Raw genomic sequence first — 19,222 nt, forward strand, 5'->3', positions numbered from 1 at the left:
CTAGCCCAATCAGTGGCTGTCTCCTCCAAGTACTTCCTCTAGCACTTTGCCCTTCCACAGGGGCCTTGGCCAAGCCTGGCCTACCATTTGCTGTTTGCTTTCAGTGTGTGATGAAGATAGTAAGAGAAATCAGGAAAAGGAGAACACCTTTATGAATTTATTTATCAAAATGTTTACAAGCCTGACCTCACTCATCAACACAAAACACACAGCCAGAACATGCACACCAGGCCTTAAAAAAGGCTGTCAAGTACTTTGAAGGACAGGAGGGAATGTTCACAGCTGGAGGACTTTTGGTTTCATGTGCAGGTGTTCAGAGCCTCTAGTCCCACATCTGGGAAGGCAGAGGGCTAAGGAAGGCAACAGATAGGCCCCTGGGCATGTCCCGCTTTGGTGCATTGTGGGTACATCTCTACATAGACCCTGTAACATCTCTCTTGGTCCTTAAGTGGGAGCCAGGAGGGGATGGAGCCTTGGCACCTGGTACAGGAAAGCCAAAGGTGATTGTCACTGGCACATTGCAGGCACAAGGTAAGAGTCTACTCGGCAGAACCTAGCTGTCCATGTCTGAGAGCATGGTCTTTTTCCGACTTCGAACCTTCAGGGAGCGTGAGGTGCCCTGGAGAGATAAGTATACCGTAAGTGTTGAACACAGTGCGCAGATACAATGGCACAGCTCACCCCCCACTGCCTCTCAACACTGACCTCTCGTACTGCTGGCTTCCTCTTGACCACGCGCAGACTCTGGCTGCGGTTCAGGGGCTTCTCTCGGAGCCGGGAAGATGACTGGGGAACTGCCTCAGTGTCTGACCAGCACCCATCCTCTGTATCGCTGTCCTGCAGGCCCCCTGCTCGGTATCCTGTGAAGGGCATCCAGGGGAGGCAAAGCTGGGCATTTACACAGGGCACAGCCAGGCCTTCCTCCAGCCCTCCCAGGACGGTGTGGGGGTCCCTCTGCCCTCACCGATGGGTGGCCTCCTGTGAGGTAACTGGTCTTCCAGGTACAGGGGGTCCTGGTAGGTAGGGACAGAGGCGTCAGGGATGGAGCGCAGGTCTTGCATGGAGAAGCTCCGCAGCCTGCCAGCCAGGGCGCCTTGACTCTGTGAAGGAGAGGAAGACATTGCAAACAAGTCCAGGACCAGCACACACCTAATCACTGGGACACAGCACTCAACTGGAAGCAACTTGGTGGCCTTGTGCCCAGGCCCCAGTGCTAACCACTAACAGCTGAACTGGCCCCCAAAGGTATTAAGGGGAGAGTAGGAGCTTCTGAGAACCGGGGCCCGAGGCACCTTGGTGGCAGCCTGCACGGCAGCCGAGGCAGCCATGTTGAGGCCCCGCTTTCCGAAGCTGAGCATCGTCTCGTAGCTGCGCTCCTTGGCCTGCACAATGTACGTGTCGATTTCCTGGGAACATAAGGCAGAGAGCTCAGCTGACAGCCAGAACCCATGAAGCCACTGGTTGTCTTACCTCCTGCCCCACTCCACCTAATGCCTAGCAGCCAGAAATGGGCCCAGAAGACGCACCGAGGGCAGGACTTTCCAATGGGCAGCTGTGTTCCACTTCCCACTTCCCAAACCAGCTTCCCGCTGAGTGGCACATATCTAAAGGTCATTCCCGTGAACCCATGTGATCATCCCTGCCCACAAGTGGGGCCAAGTCCTGTTAGGACCCTACCACTAAATAGCAGTAGACCTGTGATGAGTTCAGGTGTCCCTGGCACCCTGAACCTACAGTGAGGGTCTGCCTCATAGTCACCTCTATGCCTCCCTGATACCCACTCCTCCCCGGGGTACCTTCTCATGGCGGGACAGGGATGGGTGGACAAACTTCCGGTAAAGCAGGCTGGCTCCCTTGGTATAGGGTGAGAGAAGCCACAGCACAAAGGCCATCTTGATCTCGTAGTAGAAAGGGAACCTGTGGGAACAGAGGGGCAGGTAATGGTGAGAGAGGAGACAGGCTAAGTGTAGATCACCCCTGCCCCACAGTCCACAGCCCTCTGGGCCCAGACCAGGAGATAAAGATGTCTGTGAAGGTCTCTGCCGCCATGAAGATCGCAAAGACAATCCAGTACATCATCCACCGAACCTGTGGGGCAGAGAGCACCGAGGTCAGCTCAGGAGTCCAACACCCATTCCATTGCCCAACCCTCAGATTCCAGAAAGCCTGTCTCACTACATTGCTGCATACCCTAGGCCTGGCCAGACAGGACGCCCTGAGAAACTGCCGCTTATTCCTGGGTACTTCGCCCACAGGATTCTCCACAGGTGTGCCAATGGCCTGCCCTCCTTCCACCCCCACGCCCACCCCCTAAACAGGGCCTGTGCTCACCAATCCACTCATGATTTGTAATACCACCAAGCCTCTGGAGGAGGGACGGTCAGCTCAGACCCTTCCCCATCTCACCAAGCCCTACTACCCTCCCCAGTCCTCCTTAAGGCTGTCATGGAACCCCAACTCAGGAAGTCTTCCTGCTCACTATGGCACTCACATATTCCCGAATGTTCTTGGTTTTCACAGCCTTGTAGGAAGCATAGGCAGGATACAGCATCCCGAACACCAGCCTGGAAGAGTAAGCCAATGGGAAGAGTAAGCCAATGGGAAGAGTAAGCCAATGGGAAGGACTGTAAAGGGCGCTGTGCCCGTTCCCCCCTACCCAGGTGGCCACCTTCCCCCCACTGGGGTGCAAGGCAGCAGTGCCTGCCTTGTTTCCCCCACCCCTTGGCTTGCACAACCCAAGGTGCCTGAGTCAGTGCCCTGAAGGCCACCTCCCCACCCTGTTGTTTACAAACACCCCAAACCTGCCCAGGCCTGCACAGGTGGCCCATGGGTACGAGGGAGAGTGGAGCCACTCAACAAGGTGGCTGAAAGCAGCAGGCTGTGCCAGGGCTGCCAGACCTGGCGCTGCCAGACCCTAGACAGGGATGCTTTCGGCTGAGTGACTGCTCAGGGGGGAACCCAGGACCTGCTGCTCCAGTGCTCCGACGCCCACAGCGTGCCTACTACCACTTTTGAGTTTATCCAGCGCTCTCTGCGCCAGTCTGCAGGGCAAGTGTGTGTGTGTGTGCGCGTATGTATGCACGCATGCATGTATGTACATGTATGTGCGGGCGTGCATGTGTGCACATGCAGGGGGAAAGGTCGCCGGGGCTGGGCCGGCCGGGGCTGGGCCGGAGGCTGGGCCGGAGCTGGGCCGGGGGCTGGGCCGGGGCCGGGGAGGGGGGAGCAGGGGGGGTGGAACTGGGCCGGGGCTGGGCCGGGGGGCTGGGCCGGGGCCGGGGGCTGGGCCGGGGGCTGGGCCGGGGGCTGGGCCGGGGCCGGGGAGGGGGGAGCAGGGGGGGGGGGAACTGAGCCGGGGCTGGGCCGGGGGGCTGGGCCGGGGCCGGGGGCTGGGCCGGGGGCTGGGCCGGGGGGCTGGGCCGGGGCTGGGCCAGGGGCTGGGCCGGGGCTGGGCAGGGGGGCTGGGCAGGGGGGCTGGGCCGGGGCCGGGGGCTGGGCCGGGGGCTGGGCCGGGGGCTGGGCCGGGGCCGGGGAGGGGGGAGCAGGGGGGGGGGGAACTGAGCCGGGGCTGGGCCGGGGGGCTGGGCCGGGGCCGGGGGCTGGGCCGGGGGCTGGGCCGGGGGGCTGGGCCGGGGCTGGGCCAGGGGCTGGGCCGGGGCTGGGCAGGGGGGCTGGGCAGGGGGGCTGGGCCGGGGGCTGGGCCGGGGCTGGGCCGGGGCTGGCCCGGGGCCGGGGGAAGGGGGGGCTGGGTCGGGGGGGGGGGCTGGGCCGGGGGTGAGCGCGCGGCCCCGGCCGTTGACCCCTCCGGGAGTGGGGGTGGGGAGGGGCTCGGACAGCCCCCTTCCCCACCAGCGTCCCCAACCCCCTCCGTGGCAGAATGCTGCCGGGTGGGGGTTGCGGAGGGTCTGCCAGCCGCCATACTCACACCACCAGGCGACAGATCATCCACGACACCATGCTGACCGCCTCGGGAGCCGGGCCGGAGGGCGGTTCGCGCGGAGGCCGGGGGGCCCGGCGGGGCGGGGAGGACGGCGGCGGCGGGGCCCGGGGCCCTGCGGGTCGGAGCCAGGAGTCGCGGCCCTCGCCGGGTGTCCCTGCTGGCGCCTGGCCCGAGTGGACGGCCGCGGCCTCGGCTCCGGTAGAACGCTGCCGGCCCGACGCGTCCGGCCGCGGGCACCGGCCTCCGGGGCGGGGTTTGCAACTCACTTGAAAGTTGCACGGAACCCGGGGCTGCCCAACCCCGGCGCAGCCCCTGGAGCGCAGGCGCAGTGCGGCCCCCGGGGCGGGGGCGGGGCTGCCGAGCGTCCCGCCCCTTAAAGGGGCCGCGCCGCGGGATCGGGGGGGCGGGGCCTTGGAGACCCGGAAGAGGCTTCGGTGGGTGGGGCGGAGAGCGGGAGAGGGACGGCTAAGACCTGAGCAGTCCTGAGCCATCGCGGCTGGTCGCAGGCAGCTCCGGGGTCCCTTCCTGTCGCCTCCTCCCCCCGCCCTCTGTCAAGTGGGCAGGGCAGGAAAGCCGGGGGTGGCGGCCGGGAGGCTCCGGCTGGGCTGCGGGAAAGCGAATTCCTGCCTGACAGCTGGGGATGGGGTGGGAGAGCCACTTCTCTCCAGGACGACACCTGGGCAGACTGACCTGGATGGCTGAGCTCACCAGGAGTTTGAGATTCCACCTGTTTCTAGGAGTCTAGCACAGTCTCTCAGAAGAGCCTTGCACCGTGATCGCCTTTTTTTTCTTTTTTCTTTTGACCCAACACCACCCACTGGTGTCTGCTGACTTATATGTGTGGCATGGTCAGCTTTCTGAGGTGCCAGCTGTATGTGTGTGGAGAGGGCGCAGGCAACTGGGGGGATCTCTTCAGGAAGAGGCTTGCAGCCTCTGTCCCTTCCCAAGTGGGGTTTCCTTTTGGAGGACTGTGCTTCCTTCCTCAGTTACTCCCTCTGGAAATGTGCCATGCAGGCTGAAATGCAGGCATTGATTGGTTTTTACTAGAGCCACAGAGAACACCCACCACCTATGAGAAAGAGAATGGTTAATGATGGGAGCCAGGGAAAGGAGGCTTCTTGGGGATAATAAACACATGGTGATTATAGGGTCTTAATTAGTATTATCAATTTTATTGGTATTGCTGGGTGTGGGAGCCAGCAGTGAGACTGGCCCACAGGAGAAAGTCTCTGAGGCCTCATGTTTGTCTTGCTCCTCTTGATCACAACTGCCCCCCCCCCCCCCCCCCCCCCCCCGCCCTCAGCCCACCTCGCTCTGTTTTGGAGGAACAGAAAACATCAAGGGCTGACAATCCCACTAGAAAAGTTCCAGCCACAACTCATCTGAAGTCATAGACCTTGTTCTTTCGACAAAAAACGACAAGGGGACTTGAGGGGGACTCGCTCAGGAAGTGGGGGGTGGCTGGGGAGGTTACACAAAAGGGAATCTTGGGTCCATTGTTGTGTCTACTTTGCTGGCTGCCTTCTGAAAAGAATCCTAAGCCTGACAACAACTTCAGAAGCCTCTTCTGAGCTGAGTAGCTGTAATCCCAGCATTAGGGAGGCTGAGGCAGGAGGATCTTGAGTTTGAGATCAGTTTGGGCTACATAGCTGGACCATGTCTCAAATACTATATATCCTCTTGCTGTCCCCGTTTGCTGGGCAGAATTCTCTTGTGTCCACTTTGAGCCTGCCAGGCCGGGCCAGTGTCATGGACATTCCTGGCCCCAGTGACTGTACGTGGGCAATCTGAAGGACAAGAAAGCAGAGGTCTGCTGCTGCGGGTAGGGCGGCAGAGCGAGGCTGGCAGCAAAGGCATGTTGCTTGATTTTGGCAGTGTGAATGGATTCTGGCTCTGGTGGCCTTTGGTCTGAGCTGTTGACACAGTCACCCAGTTACACTGGGTTGCTAAGCAGCTTTGTGGACACATGGATGAGTCCAAAGCAACCAAGCAGCCATGTAGCAGAAATCGGGGCACTCAGGACTGAGAAGAAACATGGCCCATGCTCGGAGAAGGTCTCCCTTGGGGGGGGGGGGCTGCACTGGTGCTGTTTACCTTTTGACTGGTTAGCAGAATACCAATGCTCTGGGAGAGACAGTCCAGTTTCCTTGGCAACCTCCCACCGCAGGAGGGTAAGGGTCTGTTTCCCATTTGAAAACCCCGGAAAAAGACTCCTAGAATGATGAGGATGGAGAACACAGGAGTGTAGTTGGAGTAGAAAGAAACCCAGATTGGTGGCACAAGAGTAGGATGTGGCCAGGCTAGGCTAGCTGCACATGGGGGGCGGTCAGCAGGTGGGGTGTGTGTGGGTTCCGAGACTACAGATGGACAAAAACCCCTCCCTCAGAGAGCAGCTCTTCCCCCAAATCACCCATCTCCCTCCTCACAGCCACCCTTCTCCACCTCTGTACCCCATACATTCCTGCAGAACAGCACAGATCATAATTATGTGCCAGCCCCACTCTTCCAAGGGCTTCACCTGCTGTAATATATATTTAATGCCTGTAAATATCCTGATAGATGACCCTGTTGGGTAGTTATCATGTTTATACCCACTTTATAGATGAAGAGACTGAGTCACAAACAGACAAAATAACATGGTCAAGTGTTAACCAGCTCATTTACTAAACAGTAGGTTTTCCTTATCTGCTTTGCAGAAGTTGAGGCTCAGGGACGCCAGTTGAAATCTCATGCCAAAGGGAAGGGACTGAACTCACATTCACATATGTGTGATCCAGTCAGCAGAGCCCAGAGTTCATTCTGCTGCTGCTTACAATTTCGCTGCTGTCCCTGAGCCCCTGGAGCTTTTAGGAGCTCCATTTACCTGTTGAACACAGTGATATCCCCCCTTTCCCAGGACAGATCGAAGAAGGACATACCATGTGACTCTGGAGTGACACAAGAATGACATGTATGAGGGCCAAGAGGAGGGCCAAGGCTGCACTTCCGAGCTGTCACTCTCTCCCTTTCTTTCTTTTTCTTTTTCTGGTGCTGATAATGAGGCTTGAACTCGGGGCCTCAATCCCTGTTCATTACCCTTTCTCCACTCAACACCAGTGCTCTACTACTTGAGCTGCAGCTCCATATCTGGCTTTTTAATTTTTTAGGTTTTTAAAATTGCTATTATAAAGGTGTTGTACAGAGGGGTTACAATTATGTAAGTCAGATAAAAGTACCTTTCTTTTTTCAGACAATTTCACCACTTCCCTTGCTCTCTCCCATCCCCATGCACAACTTGTATAGTTCATTTTCAAGATAATGTCTAGAGAGTAGCACTGCTGCATTTGTTCACCACTTCTGGCTTTTTCCTGGTAAATTGGAGACGAGTCTCATGGATTTTCCTAACTAGAATGACTTCAAACTATGACTTTCAGATCTCAGACTCCTGAATAGCTAGAGTTACAGGTGTGAGCCACCAGTGGCTGGCTTACTTTCTCCATTTCTCCGGTCCCTGCCTCTGTGGCTGACTGTGGAAGCAGCAAAAGTGTACCATTTACTCAAGCCCTGGAGAAGATGGGTCCCAAAGTTCAACACTCCCACTTTGCTATAGAGCTGTGCGTTCTCTCTGAGACCCCCATTTCCTGGTGACCCTCCTGGCTGAGTCCACCTATCTGTCCCTTCCTTATTCCCCTTTTGTCCTCTGGGCTCTGTTCTCAGGCATGTGGGGAGCCCTGGCTGCGTGCAAGGTTTCAGGTACATTGAGCAAAACAGGTCCCAAGCACTTTGACATTGAGTAGAAGGCCATGGGCTTATTGCCAGAAGATGGGGAAGACAAGGCAGATTGTAGGGTAGGGGACTATGTGACAGAAAGGTGTTTTTGTAAGGTTAGGCTGGCTTGGCAGGGAGATGTGTGAAGGACCTGAGATAATAGTGACAAAGGCAGGTTTGGACAAAGGAAGAGGAAAAACCAAAGCACTCCATTGGACAAAGAATGGAGAAGAGTCTTGGGAATTGGTTAGATACAGAGAGAAAGAGCACCAAGGTATTGGCCAGGACTTCGGGGTGCCTCACCTGGGCGGAGGGTGGAGGCAGTGAGGGACAATGCCCCAGCAGAGGAGCTGGAGAAAAGCTGGGTGCTTAGAGGAGGGAACTTTTGGGTACCTGTTTGATATATTGATTTGAGTAGCCGAGCAAGTTTTAGTGAGTCTCCTGTCTGTAATCTCCAGGAAGAAACACTGGCTGTGATTCAAGCCCAGGTGGAGGAGACTCCTCATGCAAGCTCAGCACTGAGTGTCATCACTGTGGACGCCCAGCCTCACCACCGGCAAACCTTGGGGGTGTCCAACAAGAGCCAGGAGAGAGTCTGGAAGCTGATGTGGCCCCGCCGTGTGCAGCAGGAATAGATGGCACAACACCTTAGCGACACCTGAAAGAGTGGTGTAACTTTTTATTTGAAGCGGATGAGTCATAGCATTGCCCCCAAGTGCCCGTGGGCACCTGGCCTCAAGGAGTCCTGATGGTGCAGACACAGCCTTGCTGCTGCCAGCCTGGCCTTGCTGAGCTGCAGTTCCCAGAGATGGGCAGCAGAGGGCAGCAGAAGCCTGGCTCCCAGGTGCCCCTCCCTCAGGATCCTGGCCCCTTGGTATTCAACCTCCACAGAAAGGCAGTGCTTCTGGAGTTGATTCTGTGGAGTGCAAGGGTGCTAGCACCCCCACAGTTTTCAAAGCCAATCTAATAACTGGCAAATACAGGCGCGGTTCAGGTGTTCACAGAGCCTGCCTCTTATATTTGCTCAAGGAGCAAACACAGCTCAGGACCACTGCTTAAAGGCAGGGTGAGCCAGGGTTCCAGCTCAGCCTGAGAAAGTTCCAGATGCTGGGAAAAACCATAAGAAGGCCTGCATCGGGGCGCTCTCGTCTCCAATGAGCTGGGACCCAGAAGACAGAAGCATTGGAAAGGGCATCTGGGTGGCCATGGCTGTGACTGCTACTGTCACAGCATGGGGGGTGGGGGGGGGAGGACGGGGCCACCCCACCCTCCCAGGCTCATCACTACCCCATCTTCTCAGCCATGCGGTGGGCACAGTGGGGTGGGCAGAAAGACGACATTACATGTAGGCCCCTCTAAGACGAGGAATCAAGATGCTAAAGTTCCTCCCAGGAGCAACAAGTGTGCACAAGAGCCAGACGTGGAAATGGGCATGTACATGTGTGTGCAACTGGGTAATTGAGAGCGTCCTCCCTGTCCATGTGTGCATGCACATGGGTGGGTGTAACTGTGGAGCTTGGACAGGAATGTCCCCAGGGCAGAGGCTAAGCAGCACACAGGAAGGTGTTGACTCCTCCCCTCCCAACACCCAACACCCATACACAGAGCAAGAGAGCAGAGCAGGGGCGCGGGGGGAGAGGGGGGTCTGCAGGTGGAGGGGGCAGACATTCCTATACAGGCCTGGGTGCCTGGGACATACACAGATTGGCCACATGTGTGTTCACACGTGCTGTTCACAGAGGCTCCTCCCCAGCCTCTACCCCGAGGAACCCTGGCACCCCCTTAAGCACTAAGGTCCACCACCACATGTCTGTACACCAGCGTTTGTCCCTTGAAGCTGGGGGCAAGGAGCAGCTGGGCATCACCCGCAGGCATGTAGCAGAAGGCCCGAGGGGCCTGCACTGCCAACTCCTGGAAGCGTACAAACTTCTGCCGCCCTTCATCCCACTGGTAGATCTGCGTGAAGGAGAAGTCGCTGCCCAGGGCCAGGTAGCGGCGGCCACCCACCAGGAAGGGCTGCAGGGCCAGGGAGCCCCGAGAGGGCAGAGCCTGCACCTCCGAGAAGCGGGCGCCCTCCCAGCGCAGGATCTTGGAGTCACCGATGTAGCGGCTGAGACACAGGTAGCTGTCCCGGCCAGCGCGGAAGTGTTTTACCGCCTGGGCATCGGGCACCTGGGCCACCTCTCCCTGGGCCACAAACTGTTTCTGGGTACGACTCCATTGATAGATGACAGGCGCCTGGGAGCTGCTACACACGATCAGCCGTGGCTTGCCCTCGCCATCCACAAACTCCAGGTCGGTGTCGCGGTGCCAGGCATGCAGGGCCTGGTGGGAGTAGAAGCCGTTCTGGTGCCAGCGGTAGAGGCTGGTGGCGCCTGCCTTGGAGCTGTCGGCCACAGCAAAGTACCAGTCGCCGTCGATGCGGAAGGCCTCCAGGTCGTTGGGCTTGCGCACACGCTGTGGGTCGATGTCCTGCAGCTTGGTGAAGCGTGTGGTGTTGGGATCCCAGTGGTAAATGTAAGAGCCACCAAACAGCTGGGCCACCACCACATACAGCTGGCTGTCCACCACCATGGGCTTGCAGTGCACGGCTGAAGGGGCTGCCAGGACAGAGGTCAGGTAGGGTCAGGTGGTGTCAGGCAGGCCTGCAGCTCCCATCCCATCTCGCCCCCTGGAGAAGATCCTGGGCTGGGAGGGAGACTTTTGCAGCCCCCCCACTCCCAGTAATGCCATCCACTGAGAGCATAGCGCTCCCTATTTTGTTTTGTTTTATTTTCTCTTGTTTCTTTGTGTGTGCGTGTACGTGCAAGCCAGTACTGTGGCTTGAACTCAGGACCCGGGCACTGTCTCAGCTTTTTCTGTTCAAGGCTGGCACACAGTACCACTTCAGCCCATTTCTATCTCCAGCTTTTTGGTGGTTAATTGGAGATGAGAGTCTCATAGACCTTTCCTTCCCAGGTTTTGAATCATAATCCTCAGATCTCAGCCTCCTCAGTAACTAGGATTACAGGCATGAGCCACCAACACCCCTCCCTCACTCCCTCCCCTTTCCCTTCTCTATCCGCCCCTACCTTCTCTCTCTCTTCCTAGTATTAGGGTTTGAACTCAGGGCCTTGTAGTTCTTAAGCAGCATGTGACTCTTAAGCCACCCCCATATCCTGCCCTGGCCTCACAGCCAGTCCAAATAAGCTGGAATCCAGAATAAACTAGATATCCCTGGACCCTGGTTAACCATTGTGTGGGTTGTCAGGTTTTTATTGTGTGTAGCCACTCTATTTGCTGTGAACATAGATTCCTGCTCCGGTGCATGCAGCATGCTGAGGTTCAGAGAGACACAGTGCCTTGCCCAAGGCTATTCCACTGGTCCAGAGACCAGGTGGGGAGAGGGAGGAATTCTAGGCAATCTGAGAGAGCATCTTGGTACTTGGAAACAGGTCTCCCCACAGCTCCCACTTATGGAAGGGCTTTTATTTGTAAGGCTATGTGCTCATACATGTCTGTGCTCACAACCTGACCAGCTGGAACCCTTGAGTCATGAAAGCAGGAGGCCACATTCAGCTCACCTGGAGTCCCCTCATTTCCACCTTCTCTCCCCACGGAATCCACTGTCCTCACCACAATCCAGCTTTTCTCCTGGGGAAGCTCTTGCAGCCTGGGGCTCATGCAGTTACTGAACCCTTCTTTGAGCTGTATTTTGTCCCCACCCGGCCCCCCCCCCCAACTCCAGCTCTGTCTCCCAAACTCTGCATACCCATACACACACCCAATTCAATCTCAGCCTGGCCCATACTGAGCTGCACCCTACTTCTAAAATGGCTCCTATTGTATTTATTGTTATTGCTATTGCTTTGTGTCAGAGCTGAGGCTTGAACTCAGGGCCTGGATGCTGTCCCTGAGCTTTTGTGCTCAAGGTTAGGCCTGTACCTCTTTGAGCCACAGCTCCATTTCTGTTTTCTTGGTGGGTCATTGGAGATAAGAGTCTCATGGACTTTCCTGCCCAGGCTGGCTTTGAACTGTGATCCTCAGACCTCAGCCTCCTGAATAGCCAGGATTACAGGCACCCGTGGCGGTTTCTTCTCTTGAGTTTTTGATATCAACATGTGGCCCTAAGTCATCAAGTGCTAGACCCCAACATGATCCTTTCATGATCAGCCTCTGACCTGACCAGGTGCTCTCTCTGTCTCTGTCTCTGTCTCTGTCTCTCTCATCATGGGGCTTGAACTCTGGACCTGGCACTGTCCCTAAGCTCTTAAGCTCAAGGCTAGTGCTTTACCACTTGAACCACAGCTCCACTTCTATTTTTCTGGTGGTTAATTAGAGATAAGAGTCTCGTGGACTTCATTCCTGGGCTGGCTTTGAACTGAGATCTTTAGATCTCAGCGTCCTGAGTAGCTAAATTACAGCTATGAGCCACGGCTTCTCTAAAACATTTCTAAGCGTTGGTTTAAGATTGCTTTTGTTAAAGTTTTGATAGAACTCACCAGGGAAACTCTCTGGACTGGAGTTTTCACTGGGGAAGATCTTTGTTTTTAAGTGGACAGGTTCATTAACAGGGCAATTTAAGCATTGTGTTGCATCTTGTCTGTGTCTATTGAACCCTCAGCCTCAGCCTCCCTCCAGCCTTTGCTGCTGCCCAAGTCTCACCCCTAGCACTGCTCTGCTAGGGCTTCCCATGCAACCTGGCCCACACATGACCTTCTTCTGCTCACAGTGCTATCCAAAGTGCAGAGTGGATCCCCTCACATCGGCTTTTTTGTATATGTGTTTGTGCCAAAATATGAGTGTTTGAACTCAGGGCCTGAGCCTACACAACTTGTTTATTCAGCTGGTGTTCCACCACTAAAGCCATGCCTTCAGCCTGGATTTTTATTGGTTATTTTGGAGATAAAGTCCCCTAACTTGTTTTGCTCAAGCCAGCTGTGAGCTATGGTTCTGTCTCTTAGCCTCTTGAGTGTCAGGGTCACAGGCAAGAGCTACCAATGCCTGCCTCATATATTCCTCTTGACCTTGTCAAGATGGGGTTCTCACGGCTCTCTGGTCTCATCTGCAGCTCTCCACTTGATTCTTACTCTGCAGTCTTCCAAGCTGCCGACAGTGCACGCACACATGTACTCACACGCCATGCTCTCACACACCTGTGATGAGGACTGTGTGTCACCTCCTCTGCCAGGAACGTCCTTTCTCCTTTCTTCTCTTTCTACCACAATATGCCTTAAAACCAGACTGAAATGCACTAGATTCAAAACTGAGCTCCACAGCCCTCCTACATCCTCCTTGTTTCCCTTTGGTTCCTTTCTCTCCCCCATCCTTCAAGAGGGATTGAACCCAGGGTCTTGTGCTGGGAAGGCAGGCCCTCGACCACGGAACCACATCCCAGTCCAGGGAGCCTTCCTGGATTACCCAGTACTTTGTGTTCATAGCGTCCTCCTAGCACTATTGATCACTCACAGGCAGACCTATACCTGTCTCTTCTTCCTTCTCTTGGGATCGATAGAATTGGACAAAGAAACCGAAGGCCGCACTTCCCTGAGGGGCCCACACAGAGAGACGAGGCACCAGTACCTGGGATTTTATCATAGTCTCGCAGCTGCCGTTCAACATAGTCCCACTTCAGCACCGTGCAGGCACTGGCACCGGGCTGGGCCAGAGCCACATACAGATCGCTGGAGTAGAGGAAGGGCTCAGCTGACACAGCGGGGAAGGACAGGGTCTGGTAGAGCACAAAATCTGCAGGGACAAGAGGTGTGGTCTGTTGGGTGGCAGCAGTGGCTGGCTACTTCCTGAATCTGGGTGTGAGGGAGGGTGGGCCCTTAGGCCAGTGCCAGGGGCGACATTTACCAGTGGTGATACAGTCGAACTCTCGCAGTGGCAGATCCTGCACCTTGTGGTCCTGAAAGCGGGGTGGGCTGGCACAGTAGATGGGAGCCACAGTGGTGTTGGTGTGTGCCAGCCACTCCACCAGCCATTTCACCTTGCAGTCACAGTTGAGTGCATTGCCTCGCAAGTCCCTGGATGGTGAGGGTGGGGCAGGGGCAAAAACATGGAAATGCCCTCAGCTGCGTGCCCACCACCTGTGAAATCTAGGCTTTCAGAAGTAGGTCCTGCCAAGGACCTGGGAATCTGGGAAACCCTAAGCTGGCACTAGTGGCCATGTCTGTAATCCCAGATACTCAGAAGGATGAGATCTGAAGATTATGGTTTGAAGCCAGTCCAGGCAGAAAAGTTCATGACGGCTTCCATTTCCAATTAACCAGAGAGGAGTTGGAAGTAGAGCTGTGGCTCAAGTGGTAGAGCACTGGTCTTGAGCAAAACAAGGTGTGCAAGAGTGTGAGGCCTGCGAGGTGCTGGTGTAAACCTAGCTGCTCAGGAGGCTGAGATCTGAGGATCATGGTCAAAAGCCAGCCCAAGCAGGAAAGTCTATGAGACTCTTTTTAATTTTTTTCCCCTGCCAATCCTGGGCACTGCCCTTGGGCTTTCTCAAGGCTAGAGCTCTACCACTTGAGCCACAGCATCACTTCTGCTTTTTTCTTTGTATAAGGAATTGAGCTCAGGGTTTTGTGCATGTCAGGCAAACACTCTACCACTAGGCCATGCTCCCAACCCAAGTCTGTGAGACTCGTATCTCCAATTAATCACAAAAAGCTGAAAGTGGAGCTGTGATTCAAGTGCTAGCTGTGAGCAAAAGGGCTCAAGGGGCAGTGCCCAGGCCCAGAGTTCAAACCCCAGGACTGGACAAAAAATGTGGACAGTTTGTACAGCTATAAGTCACATTCCTGTTCCTCCAGCCTTTCTAGGATTACTTTTCTTTCTTTTCTTTTCTTTCCTTCTCTTCTTTCTTTCTTTCTTTCTTTTTTTTTTTTTGTGCCAGTGCTGGAGCTCAAACTCAGGGCCTAGCCTGGGCACTGTCCCTGAACTTCTTTTGCTCAAGGCTAGCACTCTACCATTTGAGCCATAGCGCCACTCTGGCTTTTTCTGCTTATGTGGTACTGAGGAACTGAACCCAGAGCTTTATGCATGCAAGGCAAACACTCTACCACTGATCCACATTCCAGCCCAACATTTATTTTCTTGTTTAAATAATGATATGTAAGTATAACTATGCAATAGGACTTTAATGTAAACTTAAGTCAAGTACACATTTAAAAGGCACATTTTTTTTTTTTGGTCCGTCATGGGGCTTGAACTCTGGGCCTGGGCACTGTCCCTGAGCAATTCAGTTCAAGGCTATTGCCCTACCCCTTGAGCCACAGCCCTACTTCCCGTTTTTTCTAGAGGTTAATTGGAGATAAGAGTCTCACGTTCTTTAATGCCCTGGCTGGCTTTGAACCTGGATCCTCAGATCTCAGCCTCCTCAGTAGCTAGGATTACAGACTGGAGCCACCACTCCCAGTAGGCACATTTGTGTTTGTGGAGCTTTTCATTGATATTGGGGTTTGGACTCCGAGTTGTACACTTGCTAGGTAGCTACTCTATCACCTGAGCCACACTCTAGCCTTTTTTTTTTTTTGCCTTATTTTTTAGATAAGGTCTTGGGGTTTTTCCTGAGTAGCTAGGATGAGAGGCAGGAGCCATCGCCCCCATCTTACTGATTGAGATAGGACTTTGCTAATGTTTTGCCCAAGCTGGTCTCTAACTTTGATCTACCCATTCTCCTTCCAAGTAAGCCAACATGCTAGGCCAAAAAAAAACCCCATCATGATCTTGAAGCACATGCATATCTCAAATTCATTCGAAGAGGGCCCATGGATGCCTTGAGAATCTCAATTTGGAAAGCCACCCCTCACATCTATCAGGATCTCCCTTCTCAGAGACCCTATGATCACCTCTCCCCCCATCCCGCCCCGTGGTGACCCCACCCCTCCCTTCAGGGATGTGCTGTCTATGACATCATTGGGAGAGGCAGGACTCAGGCCTTACAGGTCACTGAGGATGTCCAGGGGCCGAAAGATGTCTCTGGGCAGGGTCTGCAGGTTGTTGTTGGCCAATGAGCTGCAAGAGAGACCCCAGGGTTACCTGAAGATCATGGCTGAGGCCAAAGGCCAGAGGACAGGTGGGGCTTTGGGCCAATGAGTGTGGAAGAATTAGGTACTCACAGGTGTGTGAGGGACTTGAGCCCTCTGAATGTAAACTTGGACAGTGCCCAGATGTCATTGTTCTCAATGAAGCTGGAGAAAATGAGAAAGTGTCTCAGTTGCCACATGAGCTCCCAGAACTCTAAACTTCTACACCCCAGTCCTGACCCCACTCCCCTGACTCCTGAGGCAGGCTTCCATGGGGTGCAGTGGCACTGAGCCCAGAGCAACACAGCATTAGGTAAGATGCCACAGGCATGGATGAAATGATCCTTGGCTATGTCTTGAAGCCAGACAATTCAAGGGCTCCCTTTGTTTTACCACCTCCCCTGGCCTTCTCATTCCACCTCCCTCAGCCCCACCCCCAGGCCTGAACTCCCACCTCCTGTCTCCCCCCTCCCTCTTCCCTTCCCTCTTCCCTCTTCCCTTTTCCCTCGTCCCTTCTCCATTTCCTCTTTTCCCTTTACACACAGGTACTGCAGGTGGGACAGTCCAGTAAAGGCATTGTCTCCAATTAGTGTGAACTTGTTGGAGTTGAGTAACCTGGGAAGACAAAGGTGGAATTAGATTGTGCAAGGGTGTGCCTCTAGCCGGCTGCCTCTCCCTGGAGCTTCTCCATTACCTGGCTTCTCTCTCTCTACACCTAGCAAAGGGCCCCTGAGCCACCTGGGCAACAAAGCCACACAAGACCTTGTTCCATTGCCAGGAGCTTCCACGCTCCTTACTTGCTTCTCAACCTGAGGCAGGGGTGGAGGAAGAGGGGGAGAGGACAGAGTTCTGCTAAGCTGGCTCCTCTCTAGGACATCTCTCCCTGCTTCTCCAGCCATCCTCACCCCTGTCTACTCCAATCCGCCCCTAATAGTTGCCCATAGATGTTTTTCCCTTGTAGCTCCAAGCCTTTCTTTAAGTTTGGGGTCACCTGTCTCTAACTCCCCCCCCCCGCACCCCGCAAGGTCCACTCTCTGACATTGGGTCAAACTATTCTATTCAGTCCCCTCAGATCACTTGGGAGTCAAGTCCAGACTCCAAATCTCATGCACTTAGCTTCGGTGTGCAGACCACCTGCTGCCCAGGTGCCAGGCCGTCCCAGCTTCCATGGCATTGAGGAAAGCTGCCTCCATCAACTGTCCCTCACCACCCCAGCATGTGACCCTTCCATCACACCCCACCCCTTCCGTACAAGAACTGCAGCAATGGTAGGTGAGAGAAGGCTCCATCCTGGATCTCCGAGAAGGCGGCATTCACCAGGGTCCTGTGGTGGAGATCATTGTCACTGCTGTGGGGAGTGTGTCGGCCCTGTGCCAGCACACAAGTGCACAGGACAACGGCTTCTGTACACACTAGCCCTGCCCCCACCCTGAACTGGTCCTTCCCCTTTCTCACCATTCCCCTCTCCTGTTACCTGCAGAAGCCCAATGGCCTCAGGTTCACCTTCTCTCTCAGCCAGGCCAAGGGAAGGTTCCCTTACCTGCACCATCATACCCATCCACACCGCCCCTGCGGGCTGCTGATGGTGAGGGATGGGGCACTGGGATGAGGGAGGGAGCGGGCACACTGCTCTCAAGGACCTGGCAGCCTTTCTAGTCCTGCAGGGAAGGGCGGTGGGAGGACTGGGGCCAGTTGCTGCAAGTGGGGGCGGGTCCAGCTGGGGGTAGAGCAGCTGGCTCAGTACTGGGCATCTGCCCCCGTGCCAGGGTACCATGAGTCTCCCCGCCCCCCACCTTCCCTCCTCTGCCTTTCTGGGCTGGGTGTAACATCACAGGCTCCTGTTAACTTACCCTTATGTAGGGGCAGATCTAGAGCCCACCGCAACCCCCACCCCACCCCTACCCAGGCCACAGTGTCACCCAAGCTGCTGCTGCTGCTGCTGCTGCTGGAGATGATTCATTCTTGGCCTAAACCCTGGCTTTTCCCAGCTATAAGGCTGATGACCTGCAGGATTGCAGGGATCTCTGCTGCTCAGGGCCTGGAATGCCCAGCCCTGAGGGATCCCAGAGACTGCACCTGATGCCCTCTCTGTCAAAGCAGGGGGTGGGCCTGAGTCTCTCCCCCCATCCCGGACCAGCCTTCGCCCTCCTCTCCATCCCCAGCGCCAAGGCCAGGCACACACTCACAGGGAGATGACCTCTGAGGGCAGATTCCTGGGCACTGCCTTGGAATCCACACAGAAGGCGGTGTCCCTGGTGCAGGAGCAGCTGGGCGGGCACGGAGGCGTCTTGGGGGGCCTCTTGGCACTGACGTGCAGCATCAGGCAGAAACCCAGCATGGTCAGCGCCAGCAGCCCCCACTCCGAGCCCCGCTTGGCCCGCAGCCCCACCATGCCGCCCCGGGTTCTTCCTCCAGCCCCAGGCTGCCCTCCGCTCCCTGCAGGCTGTGCCACCCGGCTGGGATTGCCACCTCTGGTCTGTCACTCGCCCTCAGATGCCTCGTGCCCTCTGGCGTCGGCTGTAGGTCTCCTCCCCTGCTCGCTCCCGCGAGCCCGGCTCGGGAGCGCCGCGCAGAGCCCGGCCCCGCAGTCCCTGGCTGCCGGCTGGAGGATGCGGACTGCGGCGCTGCGCGGGGCGGTGGCGGAGGCGCGCAGAGGCGGAGCGGGGAGGCCCACGCCCACCCGAGAGCCCATGGCCGCCAAAGCCATCCCGGGCAGCCCCTGGCCTGGCCGCAGGGTGCCCTGCCCGGCTGTCCGGTCCCGGGACGCTGAGCCCAGTGCGCGCGTGTGACTGCAGACAGGTGCAGCTGTGCGCACACTTGTCCTTATACTGTGGCACAGGGGTCCTTGTGCCTCTGCGGGCCTGTGCACCTGTCTTGGACGTGAAGGGCCATGAAGTTCCGTCGAGGGGCCTAAGCAACCCACGTGTCTGGGTTAATAGGCGTGATTTCCAGTTCAAGGTTGCTGTCTCTTCATGAGAAGAGACGTGCCTTTGTGCCTATGAACAGAAAAGGGATAAGAAAAGGCTTGGGATTCTGGGACTTAGGGCACAACACAACCACAGGTTCCTTCCCAGGAAGCAAGAGGTTTTTTTTTTCTTCTTTTTATATGTTTTCATTTTCTTTTTGTTTATTTATATCTTTGGGAGTATAAGGGGAGGCACAGAAATTGAGAGACAATAGGTAAATAAATGAACAATGGTTACTATGTTGAAAATGAGCTCTGGGTGCCAGTGGTTCACCGCCTGTGATCTTAGCTACTCCAGAAGGCTGAGATCTAAAGATTGAGGTTCAAAGCCAGCCTGAGCAGAAAAGTCTGTGAGTCTCCTATCTCCAATTAACCACCAGAAAAGTGGAAGTGGTGCTGTGGCTTAAGTGGTAGAGCACTAGCTGTGAGCTTTAGAGGTCCAGGGACAGTGCCTAGGCCCTGAGTTCAAGCTTCCTGACTCCAAAAAAAAAAAAGAGAGAAGAAAAGAAAATGAACTATACAATTTGTGGGTAGGAACATGAGGCAAAAACTGGGAGATAGTGAGGGAAG

The 19,222-nt window shown here is 55.6% G+C and overlaps 2 protein-coding genes across 3 annotated transcripts; both read right to left on the bottom strand.

The window, feature by feature from the left end:
- Nucleotides 1-150: 150 nt before the first annotated feature.
- Reep4 (receptor accessory protein 4) lies at nucleotides 151-4,063 on the bottom strand. 2 transcript variants are annotated; one of them, XM_090354288.1, is made up of 8 exons: nucleotides 3,926-4,063; nucleotides 2,492-2,564; nucleotides 2,012-2,088; nucleotides 1,797-1,917; nucleotides 1,293-1,406; nucleotides 965-1,100; nucleotides 706-860; nucleotides 151-619 (listed from the first exon to the last, which is right to left on the bottom strand). In XM_090354288.1, the coding sequence occupies exons 1-8, from the start codon at nucleotides 3,955-3,957 to the stop codon at nucleotides 554-556; spliced, it is 774 nt and encodes a 257-aa protein (XP_090210414.1). In that variant the 5' UTR covers nucleotides 3,958-4,063; the 3' UTR covers nucleotides 151-553. The 2 variants fall into 2 exon arrangements, with proteins under 2 accessions (XP_090210414.1, XP_090210413.1); XM_090354287.1 differs by lacking the exon at nucleotides 3,926-4,063 and adding an exon at nucleotides 2,966-3,162.
- Nucleotides 4,064-8,351: 4,288 nt separating this feature from the next.
- Nucleotides 8,352-18,106, bottom strand: Lgi3 (leucine rich repeat LGI family member 3). Its single transcript, XM_090354289.1, has 8 exons — nucleotides 17,874-18,106; nucleotides 16,940-17,011; nucleotides 16,231-16,302; nucleotides 15,781-15,852; nucleotides 15,605-15,676; nucleotides 13,526-13,695; nucleotides 13,250-13,414; nucleotides 8,352-10,287 (listed from the first exon to the last, which is right to left on the bottom strand). The coding sequence occupies exons 1-8, from the start codon at nucleotides 18,077-18,079 to the stop codon at nucleotides 9,470-9,472; spliced, it is 1,647 nt and encodes a 548-aa protein (XP_090210415.1). The 5' UTR covers nucleotides 18,080-18,106; the 3' UTR covers nucleotides 8,352-9,469.
- Between the last annotated feature and the right edge of the window lie 1,116 nt (nucleotides 18,107-19,222).

Source organism: Megascapheus bottae, chromosome 20, assembly GCF_031878675.1.
Source record: "Megascapheus bottae isolate mThoBot1 chromosome 20, mThoBot2.hap1, whole genome shotgun sequence".
In the NCBI taxonomy this organism is placed as follows: Eukaryota; Metazoa; Chordata; class Mammalia; order Rodentia; family Geomyidae; genus Megascapheus; species Megascapheus bottae.